At 41.0% G+C, this 14,683-nt stretch overlaps 3 protein-coding genes across 4 annotated transcripts in view; 2 read left to right on the top strand and 1 right to left on the bottom strand.

The window, feature by feature from the left end:
• The window catches only part of LOC101682709 (immunoglobulin lambda-1 light chain-like), a 1,123,284-nt gene that overhangs the window by 970,527 nt on the left and 138,074 nt on the right, over positions 1 to 14,683 (bottom strand). The gene's annotated exons all lie outside the window — the stretch shown is intronic.
• LOC101684826 (zinc finger protein 280A) lies at positions 8,293 to 9,043 on the top strand. The gene is given in 3 exon segments (XM_004828409.3): positions 8,293 to 8,356; positions 8,359 to 8,586; positions 8,589 to 9,043. Coding segments are annotated over 3 exon segments (711 nt in total). The 5' UTR covers positions 8,293 to 8,328.
• Positions 13,926 to 14,683, top strand: part of ZNF280B (zinc finger protein 280B) — a 29,878-nt gene continuing 29,120 nt past the window's right edge. Inside the window, exon 1 of the mRNA XM_004781360.3 lies at positions 13,926 to 14,078. The gene's annotated coding sequence lies outside the window, so the exon portion shown is untranslated. The remainder of the gene's footprint in view (positions 14,079 to 14,683) is intronic.

The following is a 14,683-nucleotide window of genomic DNA, read 5'->3' as shown; positions in this document are numbered from 1 at the left end:
AATTCCCTTGAGTTTTAATCTAATTGGTCAGCAGTTAGATTGGGCAAGTGTGTTTCTAAGAGCTCCATGGGCAATTCTAATGTGTGACAGGATGAAAACCATAGGCTTATATCTCATAGATTAAACGGCTTACAAAAGTGATGAACTAAAATATCACTTTTAGGGAGATGGGAGATAGGATTTGGGCTGATTCAGTGATTCAGAGAGTGAGCTACTGCGAAAATCACCAGAAGGATCTCTGTGGAGAGTTTTGAACCCTGTTATTCCACGTCATCCCATCAAACATGGTACCACTAACTATGTTATTAACTAGTGAATTATAAAATTAAAATCTCTTGCAGCACCAAGCTGATTCAGTCGGTGAAACAAGTGACTGTTGATCTTGGGCTTGTAGGTTGGAGCCACAGATTGGCTATAGAAATGACTTACAAATAAAATCTTTTAAAAACAATATTAAAAAACTAAATTAAATTAACATATTTTTTTAGATTATATATTTATTTATTTGAAAAAGAGAAAGCAAGAGACAGAGCACGAGAGGAGGAGGAGGGAGAAACATACTCCACTCTGAGCATGGAGTCAGATACAGGGCTTGATCCCTGGACCCTGGGGTCATGACCTTGCCCAAAGGCAGATGTTTAACCAACTGAGACACCCAGGTATCTAAATTAACACATCTTTAAATTTGAAGTGCTTAACTGATCATACATAGGCCAAATAACCACACATGTGCTTTATTTGGCATCATCACATTTTACAACTTTAAACATTACTTTCAAGCATTTTAGAAATAAGGAGACCGCATAAAATTTTTAAATTTTAGTGCTGTGCTTGGAAAACAGATTGGCAACCACCAGCATTGCCACCAGGCAGAAATCATCTAAAACTGAGTACCAAATAATTCTTTAGAATGGCTAAATCTATTTCTAAATCCATCCATGTACATTTATTCAACAAAAATTATTGAATGTCTACTATGGTCCAGGTCTTTGATATAAGTCAGTGAATGAAACAGACAAAAGTCACACTCTTCACGGAACTCAAATTCTAGCAAGGGCGGTAGGCAATAAGCACAACAAATTAGTAATCACATGGTCTATTAGAAGGGGATGAGAGCCATGGACAGATGCACAGGGCATCTTTAGCAGGGCAATGGAGCAGGGGATTGTAGGGGGAGGGAAAGAGGGCATTTTAAATAGGGTGGTTGAGGTGGACTCCATTGAGAAGCAGTTCTGCCTCAAAGATTTGGTTATGGGACAAGAACCAAGAGGATGTCTGTATGAAAAATATCCCAGAAATAAGGAACAAGTGCAAAGGTCCTAATGTAAGAAGGGCAGTGTGGCTGGAACAGAGTGGGACAGGGTAAAGTACTAGGAACTTATAGGGGTCCAGGAAGATTTTCTCACTATTGGAACTTTCTACTGTGGAAACCCATCATTTATTTAACACTGTTTTCTTATTGGAAACTCCCAGAGCTACTTCAAAGGCCCAAAAGGCAGTTCTTCCGTAGCTCCCAGACAAGATTAAGGACCATCTGTTACAATACCACTTTGAGTTTCATTTGTCACATTTACACAGAATGGCATTTTATTTATCTACTTTTCAATTTATCCCGCTTTATTGACATATAATATTGTATAACTTTAAGGTGTACAACATGTTGGTTTGGTAAGAAAGGAATTTTTAAAGTCATGTCAGGTTCTGGTACTTTAGAATATTTTAATAAACTGGATTTCTGTTCTAATTCTGTGACTTGGATGCACAGAAGGAGTGGGAATAAAAATATTTTTTGGCTGTCAGGGGAGCTTGAAGCCCTCCTTTTCCCCAAAGAAATCCATAGGCAAAGAGGGCTATAAGGGATAGGGAGGGATAGCCTGAGATTCAATTTAGAAGATACTAAGGGAAGGGAGAGTGAAGAGGGTGAGAGGTGACCAAAGTGAACCTTTGCATATGAACCAGCATATGCTCTGATCCTTGGAAGCGGACTCAAAAAGCAGTGGGCTCATGTCCACGAAATGGGGATTAAAGTGGGGGAAACCTGGGCATCCCCTGGGAGCTGATTCTTCCAGTTCAGACTACCTGGGAAATTGGGGAGTGAGACCAGCTCCTCTCACTGTCTGTGGGGACAGAGAGAAGACAGGTTTTTGTTCTCCATAGTTGGAGTGATCTGTGAGAACTTTCTAGCACCTGGAAGAATACATGTGCCCTTTTAGGTTCCTTTAGCTTGAGCTCTGTTGGAATAGCTGTGTGGACCCCTTCCCTCACCCCTGTTGACCCCTGATAGCTCAAGACCCAGCTAAATTGGAGATAAGGTGGTGGAGGACAGAGAGGGGTAGGGCACTCTCACCAACACCCCAATCTGGCAGGAAGTCCCTGGACCTGGCCCTGAAGCCCCACCCACATTCTTTCCTTGTTAGGAGTGATTTGCATGGAAGATTTGACAATCACTCTGGTTAACAGCCAAAAATTCAAATAGGTTGTTCAGAAACCTGACTGGAGCTGTCTTTGGATATTATATACTGGATTTTAATGGTCTTATAAAAGGGGTGGGATCTCCTGATCAGACCTCACTCAGAAACGCCTTTGGAGAACAAGGTGAGCACTCCACTGGAGCAGGACTTGGTGTAGCTGAAAGCAAGAGAAATTTCTCAATATAACAGAAACAAGGATGCTCCAGCTTTTGCATCCCTTGTGGCCCAGAGTGGGAAAATAAGGAGGCCCATCAAATCATCTGGAACACTCCTGGGAGTGGTGAACTAATGTTTGGCATCTTTCATTTTGCTTCTCTTAAACTTTGGTGGACAAACATTTTCTGTAAAATTGTAAATATTTTAGCCATCAGGAAACATGTTGTAGGGCTGCACTTTGACATAGTAATGCAAAGCAGTCACCAATAGAACCCTTAAATCAGTGATCACTGATGTGTCCCATTAAAACTTTATTTGTGGGGGCGCCTGGGTGGCTCAGTAGGTTAAAGCCTCTGCTTTCGGCTCTGGTCATGATCCCAGGGTTCTGGGATCGAGTCCTGCATCGGGCTCTCAGCTCAGCAGGGAGACTGCTTCCCTCTCCCTCTCCCTGCCTCTCTGCCTACTTCTGATCTCTGTCTGTCAAATAAATAAATAAAATCTTTAAAAAAAAAAAACCTTTATTTGTGGACATTGAAATTTGAATGTAATAATTTTCACATGTCACAAAATATTCCTTTGGTTTTCTCAACACAAATTAAAAAAAAATGTAATAGGTACATAATAAGTATATTAGGTATATGATATACATGACATGATATATCACTTATACATATATTAAAAAATATATATACACACTAAGTAACAAAACAAAAAAATCCACTTACTATAAAAACCTCTTTGCTCAATGGCTGTGCAATAACAGGAGGCGGGCCAATCCCTGTCTTAAACCAGTTGCAAAAATGCAGCTAGCATCCTCCTAGTGAATTGCAAAATAAATTTATTGGGCCATAATCAGCTTATGTAAAAAAAGTTAGAATTTTTCATTCATTCTAAGATCCCATCAACAGTAAGACACAACATTATTTCTCCTATCTATCACCATACAATACAAAGAATATATGCTGTCAAACAAACTATTAAATGTTACTGATGAGCTGAGGTCTTATTTCCAAATGGGAAAATATAAACACTAACTGTTCCTTAGCATCAGTGAAATTTGAAACCTGCCATAAAAGGTTGTATATCCATTGTAGGGATGGTATTCTTTTTTTTTTTCCTTTTTTAAAAAATTTATTTTTTATTTTTATTTTTTATAAACATATAATATATGTTTATCCCTGGGGTACAGGTCTGTGGATCGCCAGGTTTACACACTTCACAGCACTCACCCTAGCACATACCCTTCCCAATGTCCATAACCCCACTCCCTCTCCCAATCCCCCAACCCCCAGCAACACTCAGTTTGTTTTGTGAGACTACGAATCACTTACGGTTTGTCTCCCTCCCAATCCCATCTTGTTTCATTTATTCTTCTTCTACCCCCTTTACCCCCCATATTGTATCTCCACTTCCTCATATCAGGGACATGTGATAGTTGTCTTTTTCCTATCGACTTTGCTAAGCATGATACGCTCTAGTTCCATTCACGTCGTCACAAATGGCAAGATTTCATTTCTTTGATGGCTGCATAGTATTCCATTGTGTATATATACCACATCTTCTTTATCCATTCATCTGTCGATGGACGTCTAGGTTCTTTCCATAGTTTGGCTATTGTGGACATTGCTGCTATAAACATTCGGGTGCATGTGCCCCTTCGGATCACTACGTTTGTATCTTTAGGGTAAATACCCAGTAGTGCAATTGCTGGGTACTGCTGCCCCTAGGAACAATTTGTTACTTAAACTGTAACTCTTGGAGGATTTTACTAGTTGCCAAGCACATTTAGATATGGCCTTAAGAAATACATATACTGACAACAGGTCTTTGGGGAGAAGGATGATGTACGACCGTGAAGCTGGGCAGCTGGGGATGCCTGGCTCGCTCAGGGCAGAATGCCACCCCTTCACAGAAGCCGGGCAGCCTGGAACGCCTGGCCCACCCAGGGTGGAACGCCGCCTGCTTCAGGGAAGCCGAGCACTCGGGAACGCCCGGTCAGCTCAGGGTGGAAAGAAAACCGCCTGCTTCCCTTTTTCGTGATCACTCCTTTCTCTTCCCAGAAGTGCTCATTGTTAGTTAGATGAGTCCTTTGAATGTGCTTGGTTAACTAGAAACTTTATCCTCCTTCTTGCTTGTCTGCAAGACGGGATTAACGTTTGACCTTCATCAGTCCTTCTGTTGGCTATTGTTTCCTATCCAATAAAAGTGAGACTGTAGAGTTGCTCAGGGCAGCAGTCCTTTTCGACTGTTGTCCCCTGCTCCCAGTCTTTTGCAGCTGACTTGTTTGTGCCTAATTCTTCTCTCGTCGCCGACTGGAAGTGGCACTGGGTCATAGGGTAGTTCTATTTTCAACATTTTGAGGAACCTCCATGCTGTTTTCCAGAGTGGTTGCACCAGCTTGCATACCCACCAATAGTGTAGGAGGGTTCCAGGAGGGTATTCTTTCACAGAACTTTTGTTTCAATCACACATACCCACGCCTACATACTGGCTGGAATGTTTCTCTCCCATGATACTGTTAAATCATTTGGATTTGGATTTCACTAAAGGCTTGGAAAGCCTGGACTATGTGAGTTTGGGTCTGTTGTACACATAAATGATCATATTGATAACAGCTGCTAATTATTTGTGTAGCAAAGATTTAACAATGACAGTATGCCAGGCATTGCTCTAGGAACTTATGATACAGCAGTAAAGAAAACACAAGTCCCGTTCCTCCCTCAGTTTACAGTCTAGTGGGTGGAGATAGAAAACAAAAGCAAGATGCATTTATATAGAGTTGACCCTTGACCAGCGTGGAAGGGGTTAGAAGCACCAACTAACTCCCTGCGCAGTAGAAAAATCTGTGTAGGGGCGCCTGGGTGGCTCAGTGGGTTAAGCCGCTGCCTTCGGCTCAGGTCATGATCTCAGGGTCCTGGGATCGAGTCCCACATCGGACTCTCTGCTCAGCAGGGAGCCTGCTTCCCTTCCTCTCTCTCTGCCTGCCTCTCCGTATACTTGTGATTTCTGTCAAATAAATAAATAAAATCTTTAAAAATAAAAAAGAAAAATCTGTGTAAACTTTTGACTCCTCCAAAATCTTTTAGCTTACCATTGATGGATGTCTTGCTGATAGTATAAACAATCAACTCACACATATTTTGTATTTGCATGTATTGTATATTATATGCTCCCAATATAGTAAGCCAGAAAAAAGAAAATGTTAAGAAAATCATAAAAAGGGCGACCTGTTTGAGTCAGTAGAGCATGCAACTCTTGAATTCAGGGTTGTGAGTTCCAGCCCTATATTGGATGTGTAGATTACTTAAATATAAAATCTTAAAAAAAAAAATCACAAGAGAAAATACATTTATAGCACTGTGCTGTATTTATTGAAAAAAAATTGCATTTAAGTAGACCTGTGCAGTTCAAACCCCTATTGTTCAGAGTCAACTGTATTGGGTGTTAGGCAGGTGATAAATAATATGTTAAGAAATAGTGTTGGGGGTGAGTAGGACATGTGAGTTGGGAGAGGTAGTGATTTTTGATGATATGGTCAGGGAAGCCTTGCTAAGAACCTGTGGACTTGAAGCAGCCCAGGAGACAGGATTGGGATATCTGAGCATTCAAGGCAGGGGGAACCACAAAATTCCTAAGGAAATACAGGGTGTGGTGCCTTCAAGACTAATGGAATAGCTGCAGTGGAGAGGGAGAGGCAGGAAAAACAAGGACTGGTGGGTATGGGCCAAAGGCCTAGGACTCTTTTTGACATTTCATGTTCATTGGACTTTCTTCTGAGTGAGTCGGGAAGTCATTGGAGGTCTATAAGCAGAAGACTTTCTGCCAGCTCTTTTACATATTTTAACAGGAGTACTGGGGACACTCTGGGGAGATATGGCAAAAGAGGTATGAAGCTGGAAACTTCTGCAATGATCCAGGAACAGAACATGGTACCTTCAGACAGGATCCAGGAAGAGAATAAGATGCCTGTAGTCATGATCCAGGGAGAGAACATGGTGTCTTGGATCAGGGAGAGGGCAGTAGGGGTAGAAGAGAGTGGTTGGGTCCTGGATATCTTTGGAAAACAGAGCAGGCAGTGTTTGCTAATTAATTGGCTGTGGAGTATGGGGGAAAGATTAGCAAAGGATGTCTCCAAAATTTGTTAACTGAGTGATTAGGAGTGTTTACTCAGAAAAGGAACACTGCAGGTGGAACAAGATTTTTAAAAAATTTTTAAATTTATTTTTTTTTAGGGGACTGAAAAGATCTAAATTTTGGTAAGATTGACAAGAGAACTTAGATATCCAGAGGGTACAACTGGGAGTAGGACAAGGCAAGTGTAATGCCTCGGGTGTTAAAATGCAGGAGGTCGGTGCTCTGAGATGCTGACCTTGGGTATCTTTAACTCTTGCCATTAAATATTGTGCCCTAATCCCTCACTTACCTCAACCTAGTCATGGCCCTCAAGAGGGCATGTTGAGCTTGCAATTGATAGAGACCTGGAGAGCTGGAGAGAGAACTCTAGGACTACCTTGTCACCTAACTAGTTGGAGCGTGTTCCTCAGGTGTAAAATAAGGCTGCTAATAGTTATCTCAGCATTTCAGGGAAATATTAAATAAAGCAATGATTTTGGTTTTTGAAATAAATACTCTTGGTTATATTGGCTGTATTTTTTTTTTTTTTTAAACTGAGAGAGAGAGAGCATGAGAGGAGAGAGATGAGCTGGAGAAGTAGACTCCCTGCCAAGCAGGGAGCCCAATGTAGGACTCCATCCTGGGACTCCAGGATCATGACCTGAGCCAAAGACAGATGCTTAACCAACTGAGTCAGCCAGGTGCCCCAGACAGTATTTTATAAAAAGAAAGCACTAGAGGTTGAAGGGACCTCTTCAAGCAAAAAGCAGTTGTAAAATGGCAGGTCTTTCCTTGTCAAGTGAGAAAAAGCAAGTGCTAGGACCACCAGAAAAGAACATAGAATCCAACACAGGGACAGGGAAAATGAAGATGCTGAGCTGATATTAGTAGGAGTGGAACATGTAAACAAAGATGGAGAAATTCTCTTTATCATAGCAATTTCAAATTCAAAACCAGTTATTTCAAACATTTTGAACAGATGACCCTGGAATGATATTCCAAAAGAAAGAAAGTCTACTGGAGTCAAGATACTGCTTGCGCATTGCAGCCTGCAGACCTCATGATCCATGGGTACTCATAGTGGCCACCCCAATCTGAATGGAGAGTAATAGATAGTCTTATTATTTTTGAACCCTCATCTAAACCTGATTATAAAATGAGCTCACCACAAGTCATGCCTCACAGTCCCTCATATTTGCTCTCTCCTATCTCACTGTCTACTTGGAGCTGTACTTTCTGTAGGAGGCAAGAGTGGAAGCACTCAGTTTGAAGGAACTTCCTGCTTCCAGTTTAAACAGTGGAAATTCTAAAAGACCTAAACTCAGTGATGGAATCCCAGAAAGACATTCCTCAGTTGTGACCATTTCTCTCTTACAGTGAGTATGAGCACAACCTCAAAAGGTGTCCTATTCTCATTAAGTCATGCTCAGAATGAGCATTATTCTCTTGGGCTTATGTAAATGATAGGACACATTTCAATCTCATGGATCTTATCACAAAAAATTATTTGGAAAGGCTGGAAAAACCAGACTTTTTGAGTCTAGCAAGTCAAAACCAGACTGTTGATCTTAAGAAAGAAAATCCACTCATGTTACTTCATGACTTTTACTATGGGCAGCAAAAGGAGACCGGCAGCCAAAACAGAAGACTCACACAACTTTCAAATGCCTCAGCTGTTTGGAAGTTCTAAAGAATGTCAAGTTTATGAGCTATGTGTGGAGCCATTTGGAACATGAGAAGCAGAAGGGTGACAGCTGGGAAATCCACACCACCTGCCAGCACTGTCACCCATGATTTCCTACTCCCTTCAATCTGCAATGTCACATTGAAAGTGTAACACACTATCCAGGAGTGTCTGTAATGTTTGCAAATTGTCATTCAAAACAGACCAGGCTTTCTTACATCACATGAAGGACAATAGTAAGCCTGGCAAAATGCCCTATGTGGGCCAGGTTTGCAATTATAGATTGCCAGCTTTTGCTGATAAAGAAACACGTTCTAGAACATGCCATGAAAACACTACGAATTTGCTTTGTCCTTTCAATCTCAACATTGTCAGAGCCCTCATACTTTACATGAATCATTGTCAGAGCACTAGAAAAAGAGTCTTTCAGTGTTCCAAATGCCGGGTACAGTGTTTGACCTCAAAGGAGAAAACATAGCATCAAACCAAGAATCATTGAGCTTTTAAAAAGCCAAAGCAATTGGAAGCGTTGTCTACTGAAACAGAGGTTATGATTCAAACTTCAGTTCAACTAAGTTCAAGTGCAGCCTCCATTGTTTTGAGCAACATTTACCTCTAGCTGCCACCTGTAAAATCTGAAAAAAGGATTGCCATGAAGTCTAGGTATTCCAGATGTTACCACAGCTAGAATTATAGCTCAACTTCTGTTTTGCCTACCTCCAGGGATGCTGAAAGGCAGATTTGAGGCTAGGCCATCTGAACATCATGGCTGTGGATGATAATAGTCAGTGAGAGTCAGGTTTTATGGTGACAATTCTTCAGGTCCCTACTGTCAAGAGGCAACATAGAAAACTTCCTTATGTTTCTTCCCAGCCAACCTCTCCCTGCAAAGTAACCACTATTCTGACCTCTACTTCCAAAGATTCATTTTTTTTTTTTCTGTTTTTAAGCTGTGAGTAAATGGGATCACACAACTGATTTTTGTCTTTTTCTTTCTTTAAATAAGTGGAATGCATGCATTCTTGCTCTATGCAGACATAGGACGTTCTTTTTCATTGCTGGGTAGAATCCCATTGAATGCATATGGTAGAGCTGTGTATGTCCATTTTACTCCTGATGGACTTTGAGGCTGATTCTTTTGTTCTTCAGAATAAAGCTGCCATGAGTTGGTACATGCCTTTTGGTAGACATATGTAGTCATTTCTCTAGAATATATATATACTAATGAGAAGTTCCAGAACTACATTGATTCAGCTTTTTAGTGCAGATTCTGCTAAACACCCTTTCAGAGTGATTGAAATGATTTTCATTTCCACCAACAATATTGAGAATTTCAGTGCTGCAGATACAGTACTTGGTATTGTCAATTGTTTGCATTAGTCCCTTTGTCTTGAAGTTGTAGTGTTATGATATTGTTGTTTTCATCTACATTTCCCTGATGAGTAATGATCTGGAGAATTATTTTTTTTTTTTTTTTGGTCATATGATCATTGGTCACTTGAATAACACCCTCTTTTATTAAGTGCCTATTCAAGTCTTGTCTTGTTTATTTATTTATTTATTTCTTATTTTAGAGTGAGAAAGAGAGCAGGAGTGGGAGGGGCAGAGAAAGACAGAATCTCAAGCAGATTCTGCATCGAACATGAAGCCAGATTCCAGGTTCGATCCCAGGACCCTAAGATCATGGCCTGAGCTGAAATGAAGAGTCAGATGCCCAACTGACTATACCACCTGGTGTCCATCTTTTTTTTTTTTTTTTAATTAGATTATCAATTGAGAAGTGATGAGGGAACTCCTGGGGCACTGAAAATGTCCCACATCTTGATCTGGATGGTGATTTCATGGGTGTATATATGTGCATTAGGGTTGGTGCTTCATGGTGCATCATATTTAAGAAATTATTGTCTACCAAGGATGTAAACATATTCCTCATAAATTTTCTTCTAGAAGTTTAACTGTTTAGCCTTTTGCATTTAGGGGCTAGCATTTGAATCAGCAGACTGAATGAGCAAGATAAACCCTTAGCAACATGGGGGAGCCTTATCCAATACAATCCATTGACAGCCCTAAGAGAACAAAAGCTATGGAAAAGAAAATTTTCCCTCTCCTTTCTTGAAATGGGACATCCATCTCTCCTGCCTTTGGACATCAGAGCTCCTGGTTCTTGAGCCTGCAGACTAAGACTGAATTATGCCACTAGCATTCCTGGGGGACATCTTGGTCTCCAAAATTGCATAAACCCTGTATCTCTGTTTTTTTTATCCTATTGATTCTTTCTGGACAACACTGACAATTACAAATACCTGGGAATTTAAGCTCTACAGCATTGTTGTTCAAAGTTGTCCTGGGTATTCAGGTACTTTGTTGAATTGTAGTGGTTATAATGGTCATCTTTGTCTTGTTCTTAGACTCACATACAATTGTTCATCATTAATCATGGTGTTAGCTGTAAGGCTGTTTGTAACTATCCAATGACTTTGGGGGAATTGAGCTAGAAATCAGTAACAGAAAGATAATTCAGAAAAAAACCCAAAGTCTAGAAATTAAGCAATATAATTAAGAACAGGACTGGGACTAGGGTGTAGGAAACCAGGATCCTAAAGGGTAAAGGTCCATTCTTGCACTTTCACAAACCTTTTGCATACTGCTCTTATGCTCATTATAAGATTGACCTATAGTAGTTAGAAGGAATTCATATTTAAAGTTCATGTATTTGATTAGAAGAAGGGTTGGGGTGGGCAAAATGGGTGAAGGGGATCCAGAGGTTCAAACTTCCAGTTATAAAATACATCATTGGGAGGTAATGTACACCATGGTAACTATAGTTAATAATACCATATTGCATATTTGAAAGTTGCTAAGAGAATAAATCTTAAATGTTCTCATCACAAGAAAAAATAATTTGTAACTATGTTTGGTGATAGATGGATGTTCACCAGACTTACTGTGATCATTTCACAATATATACAAATATTCAAATATTGAATAATTTATGCATTACACCTGAAACTAATCTAAGGACTATGCTAGTTGCTCCTCAATGAATAAGAGGAGGGAAGAGAAGGAGAAGAAAGGTCAACAAAATAATGATCTAAATCAGTGGTGTCGAGGCTGCCTGGGTGGCTCAGTTGGTTAAGTGTCTGCCTTCAGCTCAGGTCATGACCGTGGGGTCCTGAGATCAAGTGTTACAATGCGCTCCCTGCTCAGCAGGGAGTCTGCTTCTCCTCTCCCTTTGCTGCTCTCTCCCTCTGTCAAATAAATAAATAAAATCTTGAAAAAATAAAATAAATCAGTACTGTCAATAGAAATTTTTGTAGTGATGAAAATGTTCTATATCTGCTCAGTCCAATATGCTACATGTGAATGCTGAGTCATTGAAAAGTAGCTAATATGACTGATGTATTGGATTTTTAATTTATTTAATTTTGATTAATTTAACACTAAATTTAAAGGTAGGGTAAACAAATCGTCCTTATACATGAAGTCCAAATAATTTCCGTACTCCTAATAATTTGTGTATTTCATAGACACTCTCCCCTGAGTGAGACTACATGTCCTTTCCTGAGGGTGGGCTAGATTTAGGGACTTGCCTCCAAAGAGTAGAATATGGAAAGGAGGAAAAATTAACTTTACAGTGGAGAAATTAGTGGTTAAGTCATAGTGATAGCATGTATTCCTGATGGTAAGTGATAAGAACATATAACCTCTGTGGTATAATTCTAAAAACCTATATCCCCAGTGTAACTGTAAGTAAAACATTGAGCCCATATTGAGACATTCTCCAAAATATCTGACCCCAAGGACTCCTTAAAATTATCAAGGTCATGATAAACAAGTAAACAGTATGATAAACAAGTAACAAACTGTCACAGACCTGAGTAGGCTAAGGAGACACTATGACTAGTGCAGTGCAGTATCCTGTATGGGAATCTGGAACAGAAAAAAGACTTTAGTAGAAAAACTAGTGAGATTTGAATAAAACCTGAAGCATAGTTCATAGTGACTTAATGAAGGATATTGAAGTAATTTTGAGGTCTTAAGGGGAGGTCATTTCCCAAATACACATTTTAGACATAGAAAATACTTTCTATCTACATCCTCTTCACTTTGTCTACGGTATACTTAACTGAACAGAAATCCTCAAATGCAAAGGAGCAATAATATTTAGACTGTGTGATCTGACCATAATGCAACAAGATGAGAAATTCATAAACGAATTGCTTTTTAAAATCCCACAGATTTGGAAAATACAATATTACTATGTAAACCCTTGTGTTAAAAAGAGAATTACTAGGGAAATTAAGACATACTTGAAACTGAATGATAATGAGCATACTATGAAATAAAATCTGTAGGATACAGTTAAATTGATACTTAAATAAACAAAGGTAAATTTATAGCATCATATACAAGAGAATTAACTGGAAGTTTACAAATAAACCACTTAGACATTTATCTCAAAGCATTGTAAAGCAGTTAACTTTGTCTGGCGACAGATAGGACAGATAGTAACTACATGTATCATGGTGATTACTGCATAAGGTATAGAATGTCATCTTGCTACATTGTACACCTGAAACTAATATAACATTGTATGTCAACTACACTACAATTAAGAAAAATAAAACACTTTATAAAATATTGTAAAGAGGAACAGAACCATAGAGTTAATAAGAAAGTAAAAAGTAGAAAATATAAATGGGCTAGAGATGAAAATCACATTACAGATTAAAAAGCCCGAAAGCTGTCTTTTTTTTCCCTTTTCAAAACACTACTAAAGTAGACAGACTTCCGGCAGAAATGGCAATTAAAAAAAAAAATCTGTAGAGGGCCAGATAGTAAATATTTTAGGCTTTTGAATATGATTTATGACAATTAACTGTTGTTTTAAGAGGAAAGCAGCCATAGACCATACCTAAAGGAATGAATATGTCTGTGTTCAATAAAACTTTATTTATGAACACTGAAATTAAATTTTATGTAATTTTCACGTTACAAAATAATAGTCTCTTTGTGGTTTTCTCCAGGCATTAACAAATGTAAAGTTCATTCTTAAGTCGCTGCAAGCTATAAAAACAAATAGGTGCCAGACTTTTTTTGTATGGCTTGACCAGATGTAACGTCAAGAGTATGGGCATCAAGACCAAGTTGCATGGTCATGTTCTCTTAAACATGGGGCTGGCAGCTAGTGCTTTTATGAAAAAGGGACCACACCTGAGGATTATGAAAGTTAAACTCCAGGTGGACAAATTTATCCCCTGATGGACTGGGAGCCTGTCTTTATCCTTGAACACTGGTCTGCTCTGCAACCTTGACCTCCCAAGACTCTTCCAGGGACTGAGGGTCATCGCTACAGCTCTCACCCCTCTCAGCCTGATCCCGCGCCCAGGGATAGCCACCAGGGGCGCCAGAGCGCGCGCAGACGCCGGACCCGCCTCGCCGCCAATCAGATTACAGCGCCCCGAGCCGCGCCTGCCTTGGGCCCCGCACCTGGCAGCCAATCACAGATCGCAGCGGGCGCGCGTGGAGAGGCGGCGGTGTCCGCGGCGCCTGGGGCCTGAGGAGGCGTCGTCCCCTCGGGCTTTGCCTGGGGAGCGCCTTGGGGCGGTGCGCCTCCGGCAGCTCAGGACGTAGTGCGGACCGCCGGGAGGACGGTAAGGACGGGGGCGTGGCGCGGCCGTAGTGTTCCCAGAGGAGTGATGGGAGGGATTCCGCGGCCGCAGTCCCGCGGCCCACAGGTCTCCTGGTCTGGTTGTGCCCGAGCGGCCTGTGCCTGTTGCTGCGGCCTCCGGAGTGTGTCGGGTAAGCGGTTCTTGGCGGGTCCTGAGACTCCCTTCACGCACACCCCCTTCCCGGGTTTCAGCAGGCGCCTTTCGGGCAGCATCCCCTCCCCCACCCTGGGCTGGCCGTCCCCATCCCCCAAGCCTGGGCCCAGCCTGGGCCTCTTGGAGGAGGGGCCTGCCCTGGCTCTTAATACCTTCCCCTCCCCCGTCCCACTGGGGTCTCTTTTGGAACTTAAGGCATTTAAACGTCCCCTGCAAACCTCCTCCTTCTCCCTGTTCGGGATGTCTGTTGGCCCAGAGCCTTTAAGGCGATTTAAGCATTTGTAAATTCATTTATTGCTCCCTCTCCCCTCCCTCAGGGCCTTGTTAATTTTTCTCGTTTGCAGTATCTCTGCCTGGGCTCTATTTCAGACTCTTCCACCCTGATGAAGTCCTCCTGACAGCCAGGCCCCGGGGTGGTTTCCAGGCTTTGGAAC

The sequence above is a fragment of the Mustela putorius genome, unplaced genomic scaffold, assembly GCF_011764305.1.
Source record: "Mustela putorius furo isolate JIRA1106 unplaced genomic scaffold, ASM1176430v1.1 tig00003858_pilon_pilon_pilon, whole genome shotgun sequence".
In the NCBI taxonomy this organism is placed as follows: Eukaryota; Metazoa; Chordata; class Mammalia; order Carnivora; family Mustelidae; genus Mustela; species Mustela putorius.
The sequence above is the reverse complement of the archived record's forward strand: the minus strand, read 5'-3'. Positions and strand labels throughout refer to the sequence as shown.